The sequence below is a fragment of the Alligator mississippiensis genome, chromosome 2, assembly GCF_030867095.1.
Source record: "Alligator mississippiensis isolate rAllMis1 chromosome 2, rAllMis1, whole genome shotgun sequence".
Lineage (NCBI taxonomy): Eukaryota > Metazoa > Chordata > Crocodylia > Alligatoridae > Alligator > Alligator mississippiensis.
The window spans coordinates 276,091,892-276,119,310 of NC_081825.1; the positions used below are offsets into that span (position 1 = coordinate 276,091,892).

The window sequence follows — 27,419 nt, forward strand, 5'->3', positions numbered from 1 at the left end:
CCAGCAGGTCTGGGACGGCTGGGAGAAGAGAGCATGGCCGAAGAGGCGGGTATTACCCTTCCCCAGCACCGTGTCCTTCCCGCTTGCTGGTGCAGCGTCGGGAGCAGCGAAACAATCGCTGCGCTTGTCCCAACGAGACAGCAGCCACCTCCGACAGCAGCTCGCAGCCTCCTTGGGGACCCTCGGGGCAAGGAGCGGGGAAGCCCCCGGGAAGCGGCGGGTGGTGCGAGGGGCTCGCGTGGGCTCTGCCTGCCGGCTCGGCGGCGGGGGCCTGTGCTGTGCACAGCGGGGCAGGACACACACACACACACACACACACACACACACACACACACACACACACACACACACAGCCCCTGCAAAGGGGGGGCACACGGGGGGCGGTGGCCTCGTGACGCCACTTCCGCGGCGGCGCTATAAAGCGGGCTGCGCTGCGGCGCTGAAGGCACCTCCGACGCCGGCGCTGCTCCTCTCCCGCCCGCCCGCCATGGTGCGCGTGTCCCCGCTGCTGCTGGTGCTGCTGGCGGCCGGCCCAGGTGAGCGCGGCGCGTTCAGCACCGCGGACAGCTCCGGCGGGCGGGAGGCGGGCGCGGGCGGCCGGGGGCGGGGGGCTCCGCCAAGGTCACCGCCGCCCCGAGCGCGGGGCGGGCGCGGCATCGCCTCCCGCGAGTAACCCCGCTCTGTCCCGCAGGGCTGCTGCTGCCACTGCCCGCGGAGGACGGCCGGGGCGACACGCAGGTAAGCTGGCGGCGGGGAGCGGAGCCCGGCCCGGCCCGGGGATTAGCGCGGCTCAGGGCGGGCTCCGGCCCCCGCGGCCCCTCGCTCGGCTGCCGCCCCTGCAGAGCCGCTGCGGCTGCTTGGCTGGAGCAGGCGGCCGGGCCCTGGCTTGGGGCACCTCAGCGAGGGGCAGAGAAGGGGCCGCGCCAGGGTGCTCTTGGAGGGGGCCTGTTAAAGCCCCATTTTCCTTCTACTCCACCGGGTGGTGCTTGGGCAGCTCTGGGACCTACCGCAGTGTTTGCCAAGACGAGATGCGTCTTCTGCAAAAAGGACGATTGTACAGTGGCCCCTCTCTTGGCACAAGCTCCTGCAACTGCAGGCAAGGCCGTGGGGCTGTGCCTGGCCTGAACTTATTCCCCGAGAGACAGACCGTTCCCGATCCTCTTCCTAGCTTGAGACCTGGGACAAGTTTTTCTCTTCGCGGGTGGGAACTGGAGCAAGCCCCTGCTAAGCGACTTTGCCGCCACTGTGAAACATTCAGGAGTTGAGTTTCACATGGAATTGTTTATCGCCTCCTGGTGAAGGCAGCTTGTCTCTCGGCCCGGGGGGCAAGCCTGTGAGGCGGCACTCTGCCTGGCTGGTCATCCTGAACCGAGCCTGCGCTCCCAGGTCCCGATGGGGTGGAGAAGGGCTGAGTAGCAAGCAGTTCATTACTGCCCAGGTAGGGGCAGTGGGCACTAAAGGGGGGGCTCCCTCCATAGCTTACTGTGCTTTCTTAATACAGAATGATTTCAACTGGGACTTGGACCCTCACTTAAAACATCCCACTCCTTCACCAGTTTCAGTGTTCAAATGCCCTAAGAACAGTGGTGCTTACGGTTTTACAGGCCAGATGCATGGTGTGGGGCCAGCCTGTGAGCTGGCCCAGACCCCATGACACCCCTGCCTGGATGGGATTGGGCTCTGGGGCCCTCCAGTGCCCTGCAGAGCTCCCCACAGGTCCATGGGGAGCTCTATGGACTAGATGACACGGTCCCAGGAGTCAGATCAGGGGTTGAGCACCCCTGCCCTAGAAAGCTGGTGTTGCTCACTTACAGGCAGCTTTGATGGGGTGCTTTTCTGAGTAGGTACAACATAACTGGATCTTAAGAATGTAGTTGCATGAACATACTTAGAGAAGATCTATGGAGAAATTACATCCAGAGTAATTATAGCTGCTCTGCTTTAGTTACTTACAGCTGGAGATAATCTTATTCACTTCCTGACCTAGACTGTTTTGTAGTGTTCCTGTGCCCTTTTAGAGCCTGACCCTGAAGTCTTCAGTCAGTGTAAACTCTCAGCTAAATCAACCAGTTTAAATCATAAAACATGAGAATGAAGTTTAAAGCATAAAACAAGAGAACATGGAAATAGAGCTAGAGAATGCTGATTTTACTGCATTTCTTTGATCCAGCTTCACATTTTGCGTGATTAGCAACACCTTGCCCCAACAGGTCCTACTGACTTCTCATGCAGTGAGATGCTACTCAGTATGAAAAAGGACATCGGATTCTGGTTCTCTCGTTCAGTGGACAAGCAGTTCATTTTAGCACATTTAAAATTAATACAAATGGTTTGTGTGTGGTGTGGAAGAAATCAAAGAAAGTGTAGACATTAATTTATTTTCCTCTGGTATTGTATATCCTGAACTATTTCTAGAGTTGCAAGCAATCTCTTTGAACACTGAGAACATTTTCAAGAGGAAGGCAAGGACCTGAAGAAGAATGTTCTGCATTTGAAAGCTTGTCTAAGGCTATCCCAACAATGCAGTTAGACCAATAAAATATATCACCCACAGAATCTTTGGCCACTGTCATACTTCCTGGACCATCATGGCTACAACACCATTCTAGCATTTCAAGAAGATCTTTCACTATATCATCCCTTTCTAAAATCATTTTAATATGCAAAATCACATGGTGAAAAGAATTAATGCTTTGCAATTTATAAACAGAATATTTTAATTGGTAAATTAATACACTTTATTACTTAAGCTTGCACCATCCTAGTCAACTGGGAATTGTTGATTAGAGTTCATTTGCAGTATGGCCACAGCATTCTGAATCTCTTCAAAGTGTTACAGTGCCAGAGTTCAGATCTGCATGACGGACACCAAAAAATGACAGAAGTTTGGGATGTGAAGAGATGAGCAGGGTCAATTAGAACATCAATATATGCTTTTTTTTTCACCAAGAATTAATGTTATTCACTTGTGGACTCTTCTTCAGCTGGCAGTTCTGCTTCCTAATGTGCCTTATCAGGTGCTTGATAAATGCTATGACTGCAAATAGGTATTTTTTCTGCATAAAGACTGCAGCAGCAGATCCTCACTGTAATGTTAACCATTGTTGGCCCCTCCCTCAATTTTAACACAGACACTGAGCTAGATAGTAGATTTTGTGTTCTCCAAGTCTAATGGATGCATAGGAAATTGGCATATGTACTGCACCTTTGTTTGGAAATCATATACTTTGTCTTAGCAGTATGAACCTGAAAATGGGACGTCCCAAATCTAAACAGTAGAGTATAAGATGAAATGGGCCCTGGCCTTTTCCCAATCACTTGGCTAATACAAACAAGAGCAGGGATGTTTTAATCTATATGCTTGTATCATTCTAGGTGAGGAAGTGCATTGTAGAGGTCATTTCAGATACTTTGTCAAAGCCAAGCCCACTGCCAATCAGCCAGGAATGCCTAGAAACTCTCAGAGGAGGTATGGAGAACTGCTTTACCATGGTCTCATGAAAACTGCTTATCATCTGTAAATAACATACTGCCCAGTTCAGAGCATGTGCCCTGTCAGGACAAAGTTCAAGACAAAGCACTGCCTGCACTGAAGCTGAAGTTTGGGAGTAATTTGTATGAAATAAAAAAATCTAGTAATTTTTAAGTAAACTGATTTTTTTTGGGGGGGGGGGGGGGGGGCTTACCAGTAAGATCAAATTTAAAAAATCAGCTGATTAGCTAAAGGACCGGATAAAAAAGGCAGGTAAAAAAAGCTTGTCTTGCTGTTTGAAATCTTCCATAACAAAGCTTCTCTGTCATAGATAAAAGGATCGTTTCAATTCTTCGACATCAAAATTTACTGAAGGAGCTTCAAGAAATTGCAATTGAAGGTATAGTCTGGCATTAATTAAACTGTGAGGAGGGGTGGCAACAAGTTTTATTATACCTCTGTATGAGTCTTCTGTACTGGTGCCTTTCAACACCTCAAATTAAACCAAGCTTAAAATAATTCAAGATGAGCTGAGTTAAAGGTGTTCCTTGCTATCCCCTTCTCCCTGTTGTTATTCTTTCATCACATAGACTGTGTTTTCCTTAGGTCTGTAATGCAAAATGTTTTTTTGCATCATAGGGAAGCAGCAGAAGGAAGGAAGTGAGGAAGTATTAGCCATAGGAGGTTCTTCTTTTCTCTCTACTCTATCCTGGCTGGGAATGAGATAAGTGTGACTAGACAAGACCATACTTCATACTGCTTGGCCTCTTCATAGTGAGGGAGGAGGACTGGTCCAAAAATGCTGACCCTCTATCTTTCTTTACTAAGATTTGGAGGTGGGATAAATTGAGATTGGCTATGCCTATTCTGGGAATGCAAAGTGCTAGAGAAGAGCTAGTTGGATGGTTTAATAGCAGAGATACTAAACTGAGACTCAGGAAATGTGCGATCAATTCCTGGCTCTACCACAGATGTCTTGTGTGACCTTGGGCAAGTTGCATTATGTCTCATTTCCCCAATCAGAAAACCAAGGGTAACACTACTTCCTTTCTCCTAGTGCTTGTCTCACCTTACCTAGTTAAGCTATATTATTTTGGAGTCAGGGACTAGTTTTGTGTTTGTACATAACTTAGCACAATAGGAACCACTACCTTGATTGAGGGTTAGGGTCTCTGGACACTATCCCTACTTGTTTCTCCTTTTCCAATGAAATGTGAGAGCAATACAGAATACTGTGTGGAAGAATCCCTATTTGTCTTTACTGGAGGGTTACGCAAAAGAGGCCACAGCTTCCCACTAATATACCAAGTGGAGGGGATTGCACATGGGAGAAGGGGCAAGAATGTTGCATTGCAGGAATAGCAAGCACTGAGCAGGAAGAGATGTACAAGTCCTGGTTACCCTTTGAGTTATGGAGATAATAAAGGAACTCCTGGAAGGAGAAGTGCACCACTTCAGTGGAACTACTTATGACTAAAAATAAGCATATACTTAGCATGCTTTGTTGGATGAGGGCCTTGCATTTCAATGCATATTCTTCTATCCACCGAGTCCCCTCCTGCAGCATTACTGCTTTCCAGGCGTTTCCCTCACATTAAATGTCTGTTTGTTTAGGGATTCTCTCTCTCTGATACACTGGTTTACACATGATGTACTTTACTGAGGCCTTGTGATTCCAACTGGTTCAAGCAACTCCTAGGTTTGGCCTTGTTAATTTATATCCTCATCCCAGATTTTCACTATCCAAGATTCATTCTGAACAAAAAAATATTCTAAAATTTTATTCCAATCCCAATCTTTAAAATGTAGTAGGGAACATTGCTCTTTTTTCCCCTCCCCTCTTTGGCACAGGTGCTAATGAAAGAAACCAGCAGCAGAAGAAAAACAGTGGGTTTGAAGATGAACTTTCAGAAGTCCTTGAAAGCCAGAATGATAACATGCAAAGAGGTTAGTGTCAGCATAACCCACTGTAAATCAGTGTATTACCAGAAATAGGGATGTTCTTTCTAACAGCCTTGATGCATACATATCCTGCATATGTGGGGGCCTTTTTACTGCTGAAATAGCCTAGTGACCTTGGGCTTGCTTTGGAATTGGTCAAAGGCTTAGGAAATAAGTCATTTCTGAGCTAGAATAAATGGTGAAATTCTAGATGATAGCCAATGCTAATTTTTTTTTCTCCCTAATCTTGCTGCCAAAAGTATCGCCCATTTTCATATTAGAATGAGTGCCAGATAGTGAAACACTTGATAACATATAAAAAGAATGGTTACTCTAACTAGCTGTATATTTTTTCTAGTTTACATGTTACAGTCACCCCCATCATACAGCATTAATAGCTGAGTCATACAGCTCTTGAAATAATGGAAGAGTTGGGTACACAAAAATGTGGGCTTGCATCCTAAAAGTATTCAATTCAGCTGTGGGTTTTCTGTTTGGTTGGGTTTTTTTCCTCCCTAGTTCAGTCCTACTAACTAGAGCTGCCTCACAGTTACTTTCTATAGTTCAATGCTCTCCCTCTTCCATAGCAAGAGAAGGTCATGCCAACATCAGAGAAGCCTGCTACAAACAGACTTCCATAGAGAATGGAATCCAAAGTAAACCACACCACTATTAAATGAATATAGTGTAGTTCCTACTGTGCTACAGAGCTATTTTTATCAGATGTTTATTATCCCTTGCTGGGCAATGTTCTGAGCGGTTGCCATCGTCTGCCATGCACCCAGGCTTGCTCACCCTCTGTGGCCAATAACCACTCCCATTGATTTGCTTGTTATTAAGGGAGCAAGACTAAAGGAGGCTGAAAAATCTCCTTTGGTCAGAAACTGATCCTCCTCCCACTGAAATCTGTGGGAGCAGAAGCCAGGCATTGCCTTATTGTACAAATTACAACGCTGGTGGCATAATCACTCTCCCAGCCCCAATGGACACAATTAAAATGAGGAGTCTTGACCCTGATGCTCCTACATCTGGGACTCCAGCCAGTCAGACCATTGCTCCTTTTATGCCAGGGATATTTAGTAGAATGAGGGACATTCATTACATTTATTCACCTCACAGGTTTTTCTCTTCTGTTTTTTCATTCCATTCTCTCCCTTTCTCTCCTTCCATTTATATGCTGTACTTTGTTCTCTGTTCTATTTTCATATACCTTTTGCTTTTTACCGTTCCTTTTTCTCTTGAAATGTGATTATAATTACACTTTTATATGAGAGCTCTGAGATCAGTCCGAGGTGAACAGTCATAAATTGGTAGAATCACGTGGCCAGCTGACCAGATTACAACCCCATGTTACATGTAAATAACACATTGCTATCTGGGCTGTTCTGAGAGTTACAGCCCTTTGAGTCATTTGGCAGAAAGCATTTTGGCACCTCCATGATACTTTTATATATTTAATCTGATTTCTAGTGGGCTGCTAGCTTGTCATTTAAATCTAGACAGCAGTAAAGATGCTGCTTCATCAGGGCACGAGCATATACATTGACTTGTTCAATATGGTAAGCTTCAGTGGAAGTACTGACATGCTTCAATGTAAGCAAATCCTTCTCACTTAAATGATTCAATGAATTGAATTTATCCTCAAAAAAATGTAAGTCTCCTCATACGTGAAATAGACTATTAAAGGCAGGTTCTATTTTTGCCATATTGACCCCACAGATAAGGGAAAGGAGATCCCTGCAGAGGAAGCTGCAGCCTCCCTTGCTGAGCTAGAGGCAGAAAAAATGCAGCATAATGAGAGGGAGAACTCAAAAGAGGACGAGAAAAACAGCCTGGAAGAGAGGGAGCCAAGGCCACGTGATGCTGACCCTGAAGACGACAAGGAGAATGCAGAGGAATTTGAGAGCAATGAGATTGGTGAGGCAGAAGAATCCCCAAGAGAAGATGCTTTAGACAATCACATTGGTGATGACCTCAGCGAGGATGAGGTGTCTGAGCAGAAGCACCAAGAGGATGAAGATCAGCCTGCAGGGACCAATGAAAGTCTGGAGCTTGAGGAAGCAAGGGAGAAAGTTTCTAAAAAGGACCAGGAGGAAAGCAAAGAGGAGGAAGCTGTAGAAGAACATGCAGAGAAAGATGGTGACAGGAGAGGCACCTCCAGAGATGAACACCCAACAGAAACAGAGGGGCTCTTCGGGTCAAATGAGGATGAGAGTGAGGAGATTCAGAGGGAAGACAGTATGTATTTCTGATTGTGCCTGAGCCACTGCATTGATTTTTTTTTTTTTTTTTGGGGGGTATTTGACAGAATTCCAGGACAGATTTACAAAGGCACATAGCAGCCTAAAAAGAAAGATACATACATACAAAATACACAAATGTGTTAGGTATCCAACTCCCACCAGAAGTTCCACTAGTGGCTGCCTATCTGTACAGGCACCTAAATGTCTTTGTACTTCTGGTCCTCTGACACTTTGCTTTGACCGTGACTCTGGCTGGATGCAGTTCTCAAAGAGTTTCTAACTTAGTTATTTCTGCTCCTCAGGGTTGCTAAGTGTTTTATGAATGCCATTGACTCCATTCTCTGCCATCAACACTGCACTGCAGCCATATTTTCTTCTTCAGCACATCAGAATAACTAGCTGTGTTTTAATTTTGACCAGTGATTCTCAACCGGGGTGCTGTGGGGTGCCACACTGTTAGATACACAAGCACGATTCACAACATAAACCCAAAGTTTTCAAATGGGAATTCATGATGTTAAAACATTCTGATCCGTTGTGGTCTTTCTGAGTTCTTTGCAACAGAAAAGTTGCTGTATTTTTTTTTCTATAGTCAAAAAATGGGTTTTGAGCTGGCATTTTCCAAGGGATGCCTCAGGCCTAAAGAGATTGAGAATCACTGATTTAGCTCTTCATTAGCCAGAAAGTCAAATTTGTTCATCCTGGCCCCTTCTGTAAGTAGTAAATAAGGTATGGTTGAATATGATTGGCTCCGAACAAAACCTCATTTTCATTGTCATAATGTTCAATAAATATTTCAGATAATGAAGATGCTTTAGGCTTTGGCAAAGGAGGGAGGAGCTCAGAAGAAGAGGAGAAATCCTACCAAATGAAAGGAGGGAGGCATCATTCTGAGGATGAAGCCATGCAGGCAGAGGACACCTATCGCACCAGGGAAGTAAAAAGTGAGGAAATGGAGGAGTCTTCCAAAGAGTGGGGAGACTCGAAGAGATGGAACAAAATGGATGAGCTGGCTAAGCAGCTGACAACCAAGAAGCGCATGGAGGAAAATGACAGTGGTGAAGACCCAGACAGATCCATGAAAATGTCATTTAGGTCTCGCAAGTATGACTTTAATAGTCCTGAAGAGGATGTAAGAAGGTCTTGGAATCACCACTCGAAGGAGGACAGCAGTGAAGGGTTTCCACTTGCCCCCATGCCAGAGGAAAAAAAAGATGAAGAGGGAAGTGCTAACAGAAGAACAGAGGTTGGTGAGAGACCTGTGCATGCATTTGAAAATACTATGTAGATATTAGCAATTATCCAAAGTACCCTTGGAGGTGTAGGAAGGTGCCTCACTTTTAAAATGTGACAGAGCTACTTCAGTAAGCCCAGTGTTGGGAAGAAACATGTGTTTTACCAGTTTGTGACCTTTCTGCTGTTCAGGGTTGTTAGTTATTATGTGTATGGAACAGGAACCATACAGATTTAAAAACAAAAGCCCAGAGGCAGTTGGAGAAGTGTATGTACCTGAACCACACTTACAGAGCCAGGTTGCTTAAGCCGACCAAAATTCATACATAGAAAGCAACCTTACAAAAGCATAATTACAAGTAGCTTCTGGAGTTGCACATGTTATTTAGGTAAATGTATGTGCCCCTTGGTGGCAACATAGAGAATTCCCCTTTAATATTTGATATAATATTTGCTGTCTTTATGTGCCTCTGGGCCTATACCTTGGGGGAAAACAGTCACAAACTTCTTTCCATTTGGTGCTAGGCACTAAGTGGAAAGCCAGGGCCAGGACCGATAGAGGCTCAGGCTGGCAAAACACAAGATAAGTTGAGGCACTTATCAGACAATGCAAGGGACTGCTGCCATAAAGGACTGGAGGGAGGAGAAGGGACTGGACAGTAGAAACTGAAGTTTTTTACCATTATCTTTAACTAGCATGTATTTTGAAACTACCCAAGCGTAGGTCTCTGGGAATAGTGTGGAGCTGTGGCTATAGGTTCTTCATCTCACATAATGTATTATATCCATATTATATATTTCTATATATTCAGTTAGTTTCCTCCCTTTCTTCCTCTTTCCTCTTCCTGGTATGCTGCTACTTATTTCCCTGAGGCTAGAAATAGGCTATTTTTTCCCTGCCATATCTTAAAAATTAAAAGGCAAAGGGGAAATTGCACAAGGATCTTATTCCAGAATTTGCCTTAACGGAGGCAAATCAAATGAGACACTAAAAACACTTTAATGCACACTCTGGGAGAGCTGGCAAGGCAAATGACTGACTTGGCGCTGAACAACCATGTAGTCACTTTGTTCCTCCCTTTCCCTTCAATGAAGACCTTGAACAGGTCCTCTAAGTTTTATTTCTTCAAAGCCCTGCTGATTTCACCCCTGCAGCTGCAGGTTGTAAGGGGCTCATCCATCCATTCTAGTATGACCCATTCATACCAGAATGGATGGAACATGCATTTAAGTCAATAAGGTGAGACCTGTTGTTTGCTACTGCATAAGCCCTGGCTTATTGAGACATCCTGACCACCTACTGAACAGCAAGCCAATCAGAATAACTGGGACTGCAAGGGGGAGCAACTTCTGCAGTCAAACTGATCAGGGTTGCAATGGCTATAGCTAAGGGGGAGGGAGCTGTGACCAGACACCTGCACGTTTGCCAAAGAATTTAAGTTGCTTTTTGGGGGGAAGTGCTTTCGTAAGTTTTCAGTCAGCATCCAAGATGTTGGGGTCCCGAGTATCCACTGCAGTTAACTGATTGCATATCCCATCATGGAGCCCCAAGGGAAAGGGTGGAAAGCTAGGGAAGACAGTCCACAGAAAGCACATAAGCACAAGAAATCTCCCCACCAAAGGTACAGGTAGAGCCCTGTAGGAGAGAACCCCCTTTACTATACTTTTCATCCTTCCTATTCCTCTGCTTCATCCTAGAATAGGAGAACAATTCAAGCCAAGGGTCAGTTTGTAAAATCAGGCCAGAAGGTCTTATATTATCCTGCCTCTAGCACTGCTCTGGTACCTGATGCTTTAGCAGATGGCCTTCCTCCATTCTGTTTTATGCTTCCAGGCCACGTTTTCCTGTTACTTTCAGAATAAGTTATAAAATAACTAGATGTTCAACTGTTACTGAATTCTAAGAGTATAATCACGCTAACTGGTGTTACATATACAATTTATTTGAGCACTGTTGTGCAGAAAGGGCTGAAATGTGTTGGGCAGAGGGAAACCAGCAAAACAGAAATTACTCTTCCATCTCTCTGTGGCTATTTAGGATTCTGGCAATAATGTTCCACACTATCCTCCTGATGTTCAGAAATACCTACATTTCAGCATGCTTGGACTCCCTGCAGTCACAGGGAGATTATAGGAATGACTATTATTTTAGAATCAGTCTTAGAAGCCATTGAAACTCCTTAATGCCAATTACTGTCATTCCTTTCCACTTCCCTTTCCACTTCCGCGCCACCCAGCCAGTCATTACCTAGGCTGTATGTGTGCTGGACATTTTTCCTCCCTAGGTGCAGCACTTTGCATTTCTCCTTGTTGAACTGCATCCTGTTGTTTTCTGCCCACTTGTCCAACCTATCCAGGTCTGCCTGCAGCTGTTCCCTGCCCTCCGGCGTGTCCGCTTCTCCCCATAGCTTTGTGTCATCTGCAAACTTGGACAGAGTACATTTGACTCCCTCGTCCAAGTCACTGATGAAGACATTAAAGAGTATCGGTCCAAGGACCGAGCTGGGACCCCACTGCCCACACCCTTCCAGGTCGAGACCGACCCATCCACCACAACTCTCTGGGTGCGACCGTCTAGGCAATTCGCCACCCACCGGACTGTGTAGTCATCCAAGTCACAGCCTCTTAACTTGTTCACCAGTATGGGGTGGGATACTGTATCGAAGGCTTTCCTGAAGTCCAAGTATACGACATCCACCCCTCCTCCTGTGTCCAGGCATTTCGTAACCTTGGAGTCCTAGCGGACTCCAAGATGAACATGAGTCGGCAGTGTGATGAAACCATCAGAAAAGCCAATGGCACTTTATCGTGCATCAGCAGATGCATGACAAATAGGTCTGAGGAAGTGATACTTCCCCTCTATCAGGCACTGGTCAGACCACAGTTGGAGTACTGCATGCAATTCTGGGCACCACACTTCAAGAAGGATGCGGATAACCTGGAGAGGGTCCAGAGAAGGGCCACTCGTATGGTTAAGGGCCGGAAGACCAAGCCCTATGAGGAGAGACTAGAGAAACTGGACCTTTTCAGCCTCCGCAAGAGAAGGTTGAGAGGCGACCTAGTGGCTGCCTATAAGTTCATCATGGGGGCACAGAAGGGAATAGGTGAGTATTTATTCATCAAGGCACCCCCGGGGGTTACAAGAAATAATGGCCACAAGCTAGCAGACAGCAGATTTAGATTGGACATTAGGAAGAACTTCTTCACAGTTCGAGTGGCCAAGGTCTGGAACGGGCTCCCAAGGGAGGTGGTGCTCTCCCCTACCCTGGGGGTCTTCAAGAGGAGGTTAGATGAGTATCTAGCTGGGGTCATCTAGACCCAGCACTCTTTCCTGCTTATGCAGGCGGTCGGACTCAATGATCTATTGAGGTCCCTTCCGACCCTAGCATCTATGAATCTACTCTCATTGTTCTGGGACTGGTAGCTTAGTTTTCATCTTGAAAGTCAGCTAGCTTAGTATGCTCTTTTAGTATTGAAATCACCATGTTTACAAAGAGCTGACTATGTTATAAATAGACCATCTTTCTATCTCTCTGGGGAGGCAACCAGGTACCTTACCAACTTTCCTCTAGGTAGCAGTTGATGAAAGAGAAGTCAATACCTTTAATGCTGCAAAAAGGTAACTTGCAGAAGGTTCCATATCCAAATGAAGTAGGTGGCACTAATAGGCTAGAGGATTAAATTTGCCTATAGCAGGGTAAGTCCACATGTGTGCAAATGCACTCAGGAGAGGACACTGACTTTTTTAACTTACATGATGGCACCTCTTAGCTCCTTCCATCAAAATGCTTTGCAACGAGCATGGGCATATAAGCATGGGTGCAAAGGATGTCAGTGGCCCAAGGGCCCATCTCCCTCGTGGAAAGTGGTATGCATTTCTTCCCAAGTCCATTGATTTAGGACCCCCAGCAAGAATAAAAGTTGATGCCTATGCAGGTAAGTATTATTCCTACTTTACAACTGAGGAAACTGGAGCTCAGAGAGCATGAGCAAACCATCCATCAAGGAATTTTGGGACACACTTGGAAATAGAAGCTTCCCAGCACCAAGCCTTAGTGACAAAACCAGGCTCTCCCCCCCCCCCCCGCCCAAAACAGGATATGCTGCTTCGAGTGGTGTTGGCCATTGATGGAATCAAGCACTATCCTGGAGGAGAGTAGAAATTGTGTGGGATTAGATAATACTCAACACTCTGTACCTGCTGAGTAGTCTTTTGAAAGAGAAGCCATGGAATCTCTCAAGTTAAATCCCTTGTGCTATGGCGGGAGGTGCTAAGCCCTGTGGATATTCTTTGGTTACCTTAAACAGTGGTTTTAGTAGACTCTGGAGGGAGGCCCATCCAGTATTTCTTGGAAGGGTCAGGGCCTGCAAAAACCAGAGCCTTTAAGGATTTTGAAGACCCATCTTATTTTCCTCCCCCCTAAGAAGATCCAACTGTAAAGCTCCTCATTCATTAAACTTCAGTGGCATCTGACTACCTCATCTTAAAGTGTGTCCTATTAGGTTGTACTGCAGAAATGCTTCTCTTGCCTTTTTGTTTGTTTTTTTTTTTTTTATATTCATTTTTTAACTAAGGACAAGGATTAGAAATAGGAATGTGTGTGGTGGGGAGAGGGGAGGTGTTCAGGAGCGCAGATTTCAGAGCATCTTTGCTCTGTGGACAAGTTTTTGAGAAACAGAAACTCACCCTGATGGGTTTACCAAGTCCTGAACTGTACAGCAGTGCCCTTCCTGGTGTACTAGGGATTTGAATTGCAGTTTTCCCACATAAACCACCTGTGGAACAAGGCAAGATCAAACTTGGTATTTGCATGCTGTTGAAAGCAGAAGGTTGAATGTTTCTAGCATGGATTGGATCTGTTGCTGCCCTCATCTGTAGCAGTGAGGCCACAGTAGCAAAGGCCACTTCAACAGTACTGGAGCACTGGCCTTTGTGGATTGCAGCTAGGCTTGGGCAAATTCTCATTGGGACTGATAGGCATTTTCCAGTGTAGAGACCAGGTCCACTAGCATGGGTGAGCCTTTTGGGTTTTACCTTTTATTTCTACCCTCCCCTCCTCTCCTCCAGAAAATGCGTGCATCTTAGCCTGCAGACATGGCTCACTCTGGCAGTGGCCTTTAGCCAGTACAAATCTTTGCTATTTGTTAATGGCCCAAAGGGAATGTTTAGCTGGTAGGAAGTTGTGCTGTTAGTGTCAGAGGTCTGCATCTCTACGTGCATGCCCATGGTCAATAGCACATGGCTCAGGTTAGTCTGCTAAATGAACCCATGTTATTTTGTAGCAAGATATGGGGTTTGAGAGCAGACTAGTTTGGACCAAGGAGACAACCTATACCAAAATAGCCTCATAAAAGGGCCACAGTAAAAAGCACCCAAAGAGTGTTTCAGGAAGGGTTGCTCATTAATAAGCTTCCCCATTACCTTTTTATACATTTTTTTTTGTTTAAAGAGGAGCAGTCTAAATGCACAGCTAGGCTCTGTGTGTTTATACAGCAGCATATGTGGAGCTAGACTGCTGGTTCAAGGCACCATTTATGCCTAAGCAGGCACCAGGAACCCTTTGTTCTGTATGGGTGTAATGCAGTCCCTATACACCACGTGAAGTACCTCCTAGCAGGTCAGTGAGCTGCCAGGTTTATTTCGAATATTCGTAAACCTACTTCCCCATAACCAGCAAGCTTCATATTCACAGCAAATCCAAAGAAAAGGAATCATTAAGAGGAAATCAGCAATTGTAAGTTGCAGTGCTGGCTTTTCTTATCTCTCCTGTACAAGCTTGGGAAAACAAACCCACAGGCAGATTAATTGATGTGAGCAATTCTGCTTACCCTCAGTGTAACAGGAGGTTTAATTTCCATATGTGCTGTGTCAGGATAAAGTGATGGCAAGCACCGTAAATGAAGCAGATTCTCTCTCCTGTACCAAACCGCCCAGCAATTCACATGATCTTGACTTCAAGTATAGCTCTCTGCCACTGCCTTGCTGCATGGTTTTGTGCAAGTCACTTCACATGGCTACTCATCTCAGGCATCTGCTGTCTGAAGGATGTGGGGGAGGGTTTTACTTACCTAAGTCACCAGGGTGTCGTAAAGACCGATTCATGGGTAGCATCTACTTGGCATGTAAAGCAGTAAAAGAGAATGTTCTAAATTATCTGATAACATGCCTAGATTATTCTAAACATGTTTCTAAGATGGTGTACGAACTGAGAAACACTCTCCTTGTCTGTGAATATTAAAACTAATCTGGATTCTTTACATCTTTTCTGAACAACCCAGCTTTAATTTTAAGGAGATTAAAATCTCCAAGCAGGAGCTCCTGATCTCCTCTGCACTTGGCTGGATGTCTCAGATCTCCTACATCAGTGCATTATGAATTCCTTTATTCCTTAGATCTTGGAAAAGAGAGCTGCCATGCCACTACTCTATGTGTTAGGAGCATGTGACACAGCTGATGGTTAAATCAAGAATACTTTACATTTAGAATAAAAAGGGAACAGTTGGCTGACTTCATATCTAGGGCATGTGGCTGCAGCCCCAGCAAGAAGGGCTCAGAGAAGGCAGCTAAAGCTCTCAGTGGTTTCAAGGCAGTAAATGTCAACTGCCTGCTTCAGAAAGTTACTTATTTTATTCTAAAGTAAAACCCTTCTAACCAAGATCCAAGCCCTGACATGCTGATATTGTACCAACATATTGTGTCAGGCAGTGTCTGCCATGCTGTGTTTGTAGTCTAGAGAAAGGGCTAGGGGGGAAACAGGCAAAGAGGTGATATGACAAGCCACTGGCCTGATGTGTGATCTGGAACAAGAAGGGGAGGGGAATCTCAGTTCTGACTATCACGCTTTTATTTCAGCCACTGAAAACCACATTGCCTCTGGGTTGCCTACAAAGCAGATCCAAATAACAAAGCCCCCTCCTATCTTTAATTAGGAAGTGCGGGGGAGAGGAAAAAACATTAAGGGCTGACTCGCCTGTGGGATCATTTTGATTTATTGGCTTGTTACTTTAGGATCAAGAGCTGGAGAGCCTGGCAGCAATAGAAGCTGAACTGGAGAAAGTGGCCCACAAGCTTCATGAGCTAAGAAGAGGCTGAAGTTTTCCCAACTTGTATCATCAGTAGAAGCCAGAAATTGACGACTCCTTTTACACAGCTTTTTAATTCACTGGTTAAATAAGTAAATAAATAAATAAATAAATAAATAAATAAAATAAAATAAAAAGATGCAGCAAAAGCATTTCATCTAGGAAGCTGGTATTGCTAGAAAATAACAGGCTTGGCCCTCTTTGCTGTAGTGTTGTGCTCGCCCTCTGCTTCATACTTGATTTTGTGTTCTCTCAGCCACTCTGGATTCTTTCTTGTACCCTCTGGATTCCTGTAGCCTGAACAGTGTGACTTACTCATGCATTTTCTGGTTTTTTGGTTTTTTCTTTTGATTTTTTTTTTTTAAAACAGGACAGCTTTCTAGAATGTTTCACTTCTACCATTAGTTTCTCTGGATAAAACTGCAATAACTTGTTATCTTTTGATTAAAATCTGAGAACTCTGACTGTAATATATTCTATATAAAAATTTATCTAAGGAAAAATAAAATGGTGATGGGTTCCCTCCTTTGTTTTTCCAGCTGTTGTCTCAATCCTTGCACACAGCACAAGGGGTTTTCTTATTGCAAAAACCAAGTAGAGAGAGGACCAAAATCTCCTCTATTCCCATGAAAAAAAGTTTTCTATTTCTAGTCCTGCCACACTAATACATTAAGCACTATTTTATTGCCTACCATTAGTGTTAAATAGTATGAGACTGTCAAGACAACCATGTAGCAGGGAATGAGTTATGACCATCACATGCAAGTTCAAAAAACAGGGTGAGGTGCAGGAGAACAACAGGCAGGCAGGTTTCTTGCATTTAAAAAAAAAACCTATAGGATGCATCCTGAGGAGCGCAATGTGTAGTTTGTGGCACTGCAAACCCATTTAAGACACTGAACTGAACACTGCACATGTGCACCCCCATTGACCACACTGCTAATTCACAGCATGGCAGGGTGGTTTTTTGGACCCCAGAAGATCCTGGTGTGAAAAAAAACACAGCTATAAAAAGCAGCATAGTGCATATGGCAGCAGTATGCACTGCCAGAAATGGAGCCTGGCTGGCCAGAGCCATAGTCTGGCTGCTGAACAGGTTCTGAGTAGCCAGCTTGATGCCACTGCTGCCCTTCGAGACCCCCAGGGCCTCAGGTAAGGCTGCTGGGGCCAACACAGGTGCACACCCTAGACTCTCCTACCGCACCCAGAGCATGCATACGGGGTGTGCCCTGCAACAAAAAGCAGCAGCACAAATATGTGCCATGGCTTTTTGTGCCATGGGAAATGTGTGCCTTGGCATGTGTGTGCTTGTCAGGATGTGCCCATAGGTTGTTTATACATGTGCTCCATGGCAGGGGGAGGAGAGCAGAACGCTTTAATTAGAGCGACTCAGAGCTGCTCCAATTAAAACACTCCAAGTGTTATATGCATCAGCAACCCTGTATTGAAAAATGGCAGTGGGGGCACTTTAACTAAAGCTTAGGCGCTTTATCTAAAGTGTGGTAATTACCACTCCAGCAGACTCTATTAGAGTTTGCTCTGACGTGCTGTAATTACAGTGCATTGGAAAAGCCTCGCTGCACATGTAGAGGTGCCCGTAGGGTCCAAATTCAAATGCCAGGTTTTCCATTTGCTTCAATGAAAGATACAAAAAGGGACAGTGCCTGTAGACCCAGAATCAGGAATTTAAGCAAACTAAATATGATTTAGAAGTTTCTGCAACAGATCTAATTAGAAATGAAAAGCAGATACTTTGGGCAGGAAGGGAGAGAATTCAAAAAGAAAAAGAAAAAGAAAAAAAAGAGTCTAGCAAAGTTAAGAAAGCCCAGCCTTAAGGAATCTCATTCTGTTCCCAGCCACACACATTTTCAGATTTTCAGAGCTGTAGCAGTGTAATTAAGGACAGAATTTAACTCAAGAATTTCATAATATTTTCTCCCATTCTTCGGGATAAATTCTACACATGGGATGGATGCCATGGATGGGATCAATGTAGCCAATTTGCCTTTTTACAGTGCATCTTCATTTCAATGCACAAGTGTCAAAACCTAGTGACTACGTGGTACATCATGTTACAACTCATACAATAACTACATCAGAATCTGTAGGATGAAAAACAATCTTCAGTTACAAAGGAAACCTCCCAGGCATGACTTGAAGCAGCAACATCCTACTGAGGCTTCAGTATGGCAGCCTGAGCTGTAGCTCTTGACGGTTTGGAATACCCCATTCATCTCAAAGGGTATCAACTCTGAACGCTAATGACCACATTAAACAAACACTGCAGATACACCTAGAATTGTAAATGCCTAGGCAAATATGGAACTAGAGTAAGCATCTCATTGCTAATCATTTCAGTGCAACATCCAGCAAAACCAGGAGCACAAGCTGGGTTTAGGAAGAGTTCTACCGTTTTTTCACTCTTAATCCTGGGTCCCCTTTTTGACAGTGGCTCCAGTTTATAATGGAAGAGAAAGCTAAGAAAATTCAGTCTGCAGGGCATGCTTTATCCATTTTTCATGCCCAATTAAAGTCTTAAATCTGCTGTCAGCTGACTGGGAAACACCACCATGGTCCTATCTTCACAGCAAACTAGAACTGTGTTTTAGCCAAATCACGGGACACTTGTAACCAAAGACTGAGTCAGTGGCAAGTGGCATATGGACAATTAATTTCTGTACTGCTTGGACTGGAAAGAAAGCCCTTATTTATTTATTTTTTAAAGATAGACAACTATTCTATATTCCTCATGGAATCCCCGCCACCTCCCTCCCCCGTTTTCAACCCAGGCTATGAATTGCAGTGCAGCTAACGTGTCCAGGTAGATTCCAGTCTCTGCAACTTTCATAATTATTGTTGTTATGGTACAGCTTATAGGTTCCATCCACGGTGAGGGCCCCATTGCAGTGAGCACTACTTTCAAGTGCAATAAGAGAGCCTTAAAAGCTTGTAAAATAAATAAGCAAGACAGAAGGCATGAGGGAAGAAAGGCATAGAAATGTGAAGCGACTTGTCCAAAGGTTGTACATAGGTCATCTTAACTGAAAAGAAAACGCAAATATCCTTACTCTACGTTCTATAACTCTTCTGGGAATAAGCATGGAGGATCTAGTATAAATTAAATCCATGCGATACCATAGGAGTTCTTCTAAAATTCTATAAATGTTAGAGAACTGTAGCCTGCCTCCAATATTCATTCTTTAAACCATCCTTTTAAATTAACCACTTACCAAATATTGTAAATGCTGTGTGGTAGGGACAGTCTTTCTACAGGCATGGGTGATGCCTTGCAGTGATTATTGGAATATAAGCAATAATAAATGTTATAGAATGCCTAAAAACTGTAGACAGGTAGATATTTACTATTAAATTCTATTTAGCATCAGGAGAGAGAAGTATTTTGTTGATGCAACATTATTTTGATGCATCCTATAAAAAATAAATCTTAAATTTAAAGGAAGTGTGGAAAATCTAGAGGGCTTTCCACGGCTGACAGTAACTTATTAAAAGGGTGAATTTGACATCTGAGCTACAGCAGAAAACAGTATTAACAAGTCAATACTTGCTGACCAATGCCACAGATGCATCCCTATATTACCAGTAAGTAAAGGATGAAAGAGAAGCAAATTCACATCCCAGGCAAGATTTCATAAATGCTTCTTAGAACAATAATTTCCTCTCAGAAGTATAAAGGAAAGCCCACACTAAAGCACTGTGAATCAATAATCATGCTTAAAGACAGAACTAAGTAGCATGGCTGGGTTACATTGAGGGTCAAACCTCAATGAAATTTGATGCATTTTTTTTTCTCTCACCATCTTTCTGGGAAAAAAGAAATGAAACTCATTAGTGAGGCGGGTACAAATCAGGTCTACAATTAGCCACCAAAAGTAACTAAGTTTGAAAAGGAAGATGTGAAAACTGATACCATGAAATTTTGCTGCCCGTACCAAGAACCCCCACACATGCCCTCTTCACTCATTAACAAACTGCAGAGTGAGAGATGTTGTAAGGCATTTATTTCATTATGTGTTGCAAAGGGACAGTTTTGTCTCCAAAACAATTACAGAAATAACAATACAATACTTACTGCATAATACTCTACTGTTAAAACCAAAATATTGTCCATCACATGTGCTTGGCAAATGAAGAAATGGGATAAGTTGCCATTGAAATAAATGGTGTTAGAAAGCACCATCTTCACTGTCATCATCACATGTATTCTGTCATGCAGTAAAGTAAAAAGCCAAAAAGAGCATGTATTTTTGGTTTTTACAGTAAGCCATGATTTTTTTTAAATTTTATATACTTATATACAAATTAAGTACAAAACTTGTTTTATTTTCATAAGTCATTTGTGAACAGGACCGAAGCAAAATCACAACACACACACACTTGTTAACACTATAAAGCTGGATTTATGCATGTGTGTTGTTATACTCGTGACACTCATCACAACAAAAAAAAATTAAATAAAATCAGAATGGTCCCAAACTCGTGGCACTGGACTGGGAACTCTACATTTTAACCATGCCAAGGACAAAGAAGGGCATACAACTCCATTCACACATGAAGGAATATTTTTCTTAAAGCTGTGGGATCCTAAGGGATTATGTTTGAGGAGAATGTTGGCATTCAGTGGGGTATGTGATTCTCACAGGGATATATGTGAGCCATATAAAATACTGAATAAACAATCCAAAGAAATAACTTAAAAAAAATACATCTAATACAATATTTTTCTTTACAGCACTGACTTTTTACAGGAGATAAACAACCCCACTCATTCTTATGGGCTCCTAACATCTAAAACAGAAACTTGCTATTTCATACTTAAAGTACACGTGCCCTTTCATAATTTTTTTTATATATATGCGCCTTTTCACACAAAATGTTAACATAATTTATATCTGAAAACTACTGTAGAAAGAATGCAAGATAAAAGAATATATGATTTCCTTAAAATGATTAACTGGGAAGACCTGATTTTCAAGAGTTCCAATCATTCAATTATGGCTGTTTCTGGAGTTTCCACTGATTTCCCAGGCAACAATGAAATATAACAGCAAAACAAAGAGCCTGGCATGAGCAAAGGAATTTGGATTTTTGCCATTTATTTTCCCTTTCCATGCAAATAAATAACAAGTAGACTCAATACAAGTTCCAAGTCCAATGGTGTCACATGGCCCATAAGAGGATATTTCTGCACCAGTCTAGGGAAGCCCCAGGAAGTATCATACAGGGATATGCCATGCCCAGTTGGAGAATGCTATGTCTTGAACTGGAAAAGGTGTAGTCACCTTACTGTACTGTTGTGTGAAAGCCAATCATCTGTGTAAGCTCTGTAAAACAGCGCTTATTGGCATGCATAAAGCATCACACTCCAAGGAAGCTAAACTGCTTCCAGCTAGGGAGGTAGTGGGTCCACCACATGTCTCCATATGGCACTCCATGGTGTCATGTTGGGATAGTATAGACATACCTTATGCTACATCAACTTCAATGGATTCCAGGATGGGAAGTGAAATCCTAGCCCCACTGAAGTCAATGGCAAAGCTTCAATTGGCTTCAAATGACACCAAGATTTCACTCAAGGTTTTTAGAAATTAAAACCTCTTCCTGTTTCAAGTCTGTACACAGACACACATGGGGGATCATCTGACAGTTAAATCTTTCTTCCCCTCCACAGGAAAGGTGTCACTGTAAGCAGAGGTTCAGTGTAATCTAAACACCATCAAGCACACAACCTTCCCTCTATTTCACTAGAATTAACAGTTCTAGTGAATCATGGCCTTGCTAAGGATCACCCCCTAAAATCTTTTATGATTTGATTCACTTCACTTTAGGCAGCCACATTAAATCAAAAAGTTCAGCATTCAAAGGTTGAGATCCATAGAACAGGCAGAAAAAGAAGAGGGAAGGGCATAGGAGCCACTCTTCTGGAGGAAAGACCCCACTCTTCTGGAGGAAAGACCCCCATATGAAATTGCACTGAAGCAGAAGTTGCCAATTAAATTAGTAGTCTTATTTGGAATGCTGAGTCTGAGAGAGAGGAACATTTAAAGGAAATAATTATTTTAATCTATTTATCTTATTTTTTAAGATTAAGAGGATGCAAAAAATGGTTATGGTTGCCAAGTCATAAACAAATTCACACAACATGACTAAGAAAAGAAAGACAGAAGGCAGGGGAGATGTATAACATGAGCTTTTATAAGTAGTAAGCTGCAGGCTTATTTCATCAAATGCTGTGAAAGGACAGCATCTCTGATTTAGTTAGTTTACAAGGTGAGAATCTACCCTGCTTTCTGCCTGACTTCAGATTAATAGGGCTAACTACCTCTCAAAGAAAAGATTATCGCTGTTACTAAAAATGAGGGGAAAAAGAAATGGAAGTTAGAAAAGTAATGAAAGTGCATTCCTCTAATTATGCACAAATGTCATTGGCTCAAATGCTATCAGTTAAGAGTCTATGCATTTCAGAACAAGATTTTCTGAACAACTACAAAGGCTGTGGCTACTAGTCAGTTTTTAAAGGTCTGATTCACTTGCCATTGCTGCCACTCAACTGGTTTATGAAGCAAAGTTTTGCTTAAAAGCTGGCAAGTTTAGAAAGCTTTTTCACTGGAGTAAAAGTATTAGACCAGTGATAGCTAAAGCCTTTGACAGTTTTACTCTGTTGCTTTTGGGCAATATCTTGTCACTGATTCCTCTGCTAAAAATCCAGCTGTTTCCAGGTTGGATATAGTCCCAAGTTATTTGGAGAATCTGGAGCCTTATACTGAGAAATCCTTAGAATCTGCAACTCCTGTTCAGGTAGTAGGATCAGGTCCTTAAAATGAATTCATGTATTTAAAAAACAAACAAACCACTTAATCAGTGGTTTTCTGTCTGAACAACCTACTACAGAAGAATACACAAAAATTTAATAGACCTCCTACACAGAAGCGCACATGCATTCAGAACCGGGATCTGTAATATGCTTTGTCATTTGCATTAAAACACCCTACATTTACAAATCTACCATCCATGGATAAAATGGATTGTAGCAGTCCACCAGCCCAATCAACCAGCACTTACATACAGCACACAGGCTTTGTATACCCAGACACAGATAAACCAAAAGGCAAAATGGCATATCCCAAGGGTATGCTCTATTTCACTAACCACAAAAATAAACACTGATGATCATCATAGTCATAACGCATTTTAAAACTGGCCTTTGAGTAATGAACTGAGTAATGCGATATAACCATTATAAAGCAAAGCATGCATCAAAGCTGGTTGGGGCAAATGGGTGAAGGTAATGGCTTTGCTTTACATTACAGGCTATTCAATACCATGCAAGTTTTCTTCACACTGGGACTAATCTTCATGTTTTGAGACCAATTACAAAATTATCACCGATTTCCAGGGGACCAAGATTTTGATTTTCGCAGTTAATTCTGCTCCATTATCCTGTCATAAACCAGGAAAAAACTTCAGTGAAATTAGAGTGTTAGTGCAGGTTTACAAGAGTACAACAGAACTGAATTTAACTTTTACAGGGTAACTTGACTATTAGAATATAATTACTATGGAGATTCTACCAGTCAACACAATGATAATGTCTAAGCCTCCAAAAACACAGCAGAACCTCACTGATTCACATTCCCTTTTTCCATATACATAAGATGGAAGTTTCCCCCAATCCTCAGCAAGGATGCGATAGCTAGAATACTCTAGTGAGGTCTAATATTACTAAGACTTCATTACTTTTACAAAATACTACAGAACACTAACTAGTGTACTATGAAGTACAAGCATAATTAAAAGTCATCTAGCCTTGTCAAATAAAGTAAAGCACTTAAGATATGTTCAACCTTAAGCATATACTTAAGTGCTTTGATCATTAGCTATGGACTTAGACACATATTACATGTTAAGTGCTTGAATACTTCGTACAGAAGAACCCTTGCATTTTTATTGCCTCTGTTCTGATAAGGAGGAATTAACAAATGTCAGAAGCTCACCATTGGTTTCCCAGTTCAATGGCATCAGCAAAGGTGTACTATCAAAGTGGTAACTCAATAAAATCGAAGAAAAACTTACTTTTAGGTATATTACATGGTATTTATCTGGAAACCTCATTATAATGCCATGGCATTAAAAAACATTTGCATGATATTGGTGCTCAGTAAATTAAAATGATAGCAATAAACTTGATAAATAAAATAAATTATAGACTAAGGGAAAGACATTGGTCAGGATCAAGCTAGTGAAATAAACTCATTTTCTAGTTATTGCCAACTTCTGGAACATATTTAAATAAAGTATTTTGTAAAACTTCAGAGAATTACAAAATAAATGTTTAAAAATTATTTGTAAACAAGTGTAAAATGCAAATTAGATTTCAGTAGTTTATTTTGGAGAAATAAAGCAGTGCAATATAGGCCAACCAAAATTCAAAAGGCAGCCAGGAAAATAAATTCTTATTCAATGTTATAACTAGGAAACAGCATACAGACATTTTACTTGGATCCAACACTCAGATTCATGTAAACATAGTTAGTTTGAAAAGTCTTGAGTTACTAAACCAGATTTAGCATCATTTCCCACCATCATTACCCAATTAAAATATTTCCATTCTTATAAAGGGAACAAATGGCAAGTCCACAAACACTCAACCAGCTGGTTACATGAAAGTATCATACAAAAGCACACGCTGACGGTGTCCTTCCTGAGGGAATCTTTGTTGCATATTGAACACAAGAGATTTGAAAAACAAAACAACTTTGGATGTCAATTTTATTTCAGTCACGGATTTAGGAAAGGTCTGGTCTGTCATAAATACTTTTAGAAACGCTTGGCTAAGGGCATACACTTCGCACACCACCACCAATCATGAGACCTGCAAAATAAAGTAACCTGTGGCATTCAGCAACTATTCAGAAGCCTCAGAATAACCTAGGGTTGTGTCAGGTGCATGATTCAGAATAGATTTGTACACAAATGCAGGGCCTTTGCTACACGCCTGTTTGTACATATCTGTCTCTGAAATCTAATACAAACACCTGACACTTGAAGCCCTGTACAAAAGAAGTTTTAGAGAATGTACAACTAATAATTCTCCTAAAGGGTTGTTTTGTTGGGTTGGGGGGGGGGGCGGGCTTTTAAGTATTCTATAAATTGAATCCCTGCTATAGAGTTCCCTTGAATGGCACTAAAATATTATTTTCTATTAGATTCTATATGTTTTAAGGAATTTTTAATAAAATCCTATTACATGCTACAGGACTTTTCCATGACAGATTACCATGACTTTATGGCAGTGATCTCCTTACAAATGATTTGACTCACTCCTCCTTCCCAGCCTTTCCACTCCCTAGCTTTGTATCACATCCGCCCCCCCCCTTGTCCATCACAGGGTCCATCAATATCAGATATAAGAATAAGCTGACACCGTTGAGATGCCATGGTGATACATGCCTAAGGTACAAAAACAGAAAAACAAGGAACTGTCATTTCTGTAAGATAGGAGATTAATTAAGGTGAAGTTTGCTTAACAGTGTCACTTTGAATATAGTTCAGGAATTATCTAAAGATGGAAAGGCCATGACCCCACCAAAGTAGTGTCAAACTCACAGGTTGACCAATTCAGTTACCTTCCATTTAGTGTTCACAACTGGCAAGAGCTGCAGGAAATTTCTGAAGTACAGGAAATGCTGCCATGTTTAAGATCTCATATACATCACAGGTCTCCTGTGGCATCTTAATTGCAACGTCCAATCAACGTGTTACACCTCACAGTGAGTACACACACACTGCTCTGGAAAATCACCCCACAAAGCCTCGCTTGTGGGTTCAAGATAGCAACAGTTTCTAGATTAAAAGAACAATCATATATTACCAACAGACACACAGCCCTGCTTCACCCAATTTTGCCTGTGTTTAACTGCTGAGAAGAATGTTTTACATCTGGATCACATGCCTCAACTGAGAGCAGTGGCTTCAAATCTCAATTATCCATGCATTCACAGGATCCACAGGGCTGCTTTACTACTCTAAGAAAGTAGAAGTAGACCCATTTGCTGGCCCTTTCGCACAGCATAAACGATATTTAGCAGATGATATTCTTTGCTACAGAATGAACTGAAACCACTAACGCTCTCAGGGTCTTGCACCAAACTGTAGGAAGACAGGGCACTACTTTCTCCACTAAAAAAATCACTCAACCCCTGGCACACCCACAGCTGTATCATGCACCCTTTCCGTTTTAGACTCTAGCCGTTCTGGGCCAGAAACTGTTCCTTATTGCCATAATGCAAATCCAATTAGCAGCTGCCTTTATCTTGGGTAATTTGGCTCAAGGAAAAGAATCTTAGAGCTGGAACTAGCTGCCTCCTCCATTTTGAAAACAAAAGTAATTGTAATCTGTTCTGTCCCATTAAAATCATGTGCAGTCCTTACACTTCTATCAAGTGACTGATGAAAGTCTGGACTGAGCAATGATGGCTAGACTCGCTGTACTTCTGTGAGGGCCATGCTGGAAAGAGGAAATGTGAAGCATCTGCAAAAGGGGAAAGATTCTCTAGCACTTCCACATTCACGCATGCCACCTACACCATTATTCTTCCTGATTCCGTGAGGTCTGATTCTAAAATGCTGGTAACTGGTGATTACAAAGAAAAACAATAACTAAAAAGCAACCCTCTCCACATTAAGATCTAGTGTTAAAAACACAAGTGTGTGTAAACTCACTACAGATTTGCAACTGGAATCTGATGAAATGGATCCAGATCACTTCCCCCCCCCCTTTTGTTTTTTAGATCATTTCATCAACAAATCAGGTTAAATCAATGGAAGATTTTTTTTCCTGTTTTTTTTCCCCTTTCTCTCTCTTTTTTTTTTTTTTTTTTAGTAATTGTGTTGTTACAGCCTGCTCTGGTTCTGGGATCATTATGTGAATCCCTGTGCCTTTTCCTCAGTCCATGGCATCAGCTGGTTATTGAGAGGAAGCTTTTGTTGCCAAAGTGGCAACGCAGTGCTGCTGAAAGCTTGGTGAGACTGCAGAGTTGCAGCCTAGTCTCTGGTGCTGCAGCTTTACCGCGCTGTTGGTCTCGCTCTCAACAATCCAGGAGGACTCTTTTCCCACCACGCTTCGGCAGCCTGTGCTAGCACAGCATGTCCGCTCCCCCATAAGGCCGCTGGTCTGCTCAGCCAGGAGTTTGCTGTTGTTCACCTTGGTCACCTCTGGGGCCTGGCCCTGCAGGACAGCAGCTATGTGGTTCAGGAGGTCTGTGAAGAATTCTGAAACGCCCTCATAACCTGAGAAGGAAAGAGAAGGAAGTGAGTCACCTGCAACAGGTCGTCCCCCACAAATATCCCTCCTCCCTGTATGCCCCCAGTTATAAGTGGCTCTTACACTCTGCAGTACAATTCTGTGCACACAACTGACTGCAGGTACA

General features: G+C 42.7%; 2 protein-coding genes across 4 annotated transcripts in view; one reads left to right on the plus strand and one right to left on the minus strand.

Moving 5' to 3' along the window:
• The first annotated feature begins 434 nt into the window (after positions 1–434).
• Positions 435–16,497, plus strand: CHGA (chromogranin A). 2 transcript variants are annotated; one of them, XM_006273013.4, is made up of 8 exons: positions 435–536; positions 692–738; positions 3,376–3,469; positions 3,804–3,872; positions 5,324–5,419; positions 7,133–7,651; positions 8,457–8,902; positions 15,899–16,497. In XM_006273013.4, exons 1-8 carry the CDS (start codon positions 488–490, stop codon positions 15,980–15,982), a joined length of 1,404 nt encoding a protein of 467 aa, XP_006273075.2. In that variant the 5' UTR covers positions 435–487; the 3' UTR covers positions 15,983–16,497. The 2 variants fall into 2 exon arrangements, with proteins under 2 accessions (XP_006273075.2, XP_014451917.1); XM_014596431.3 differs by lacking the exon at positions 5,324–5,419.
• A 3,472-nt stretch (positions 16,498–19,969) lies between these two features.
• The window catches only part of ITPK1 (inositol-tetrakisphosphate 1-kinase), a 230,049-nt gene continuing 222,599 nt past the window's right edge, over positions 19,970–27,419 (minus strand). For both annotated transcript variants that reach the window (XM_059723183.1, XM_014596432.3), the window contains one exon: positions 19,970–27,279. In XM_059723183.1, coding sequence (XP_059579166.1) covers positions 26,957–27,279 — 323 coding nt within the window. In that variant the 3' untranslated portion in view covers positions 19,970–26,956. The remainder of the gene's footprint in view (positions 27,280–27,419) is intronic.

Bases quoted from the DNA above. Each gene is read 5' to 3' on its own strand.
- CHGA (XM_006273013.4), top strand. From the start codon at position 488: ATGGTGCGCGTGTCCCCGCTGCTGCTGGTGCTGCTGGCGGCCGGCCCA. The intron at 3,873-5,323 runs GTATAGTCTGGC...TCTTTGGCACAG, and splicing joins TCAAGAAATTGCAATTGAAG to GTGCTAATGAAAGAAACCAG. The intron at 8,903-15,898 runs GTTGGTGAGAGA...TTGTTACTTTAG, and splicing joins GTGCTAACAGAAGAACAGAG to GATCAAGAGCTGGAGAGCCT.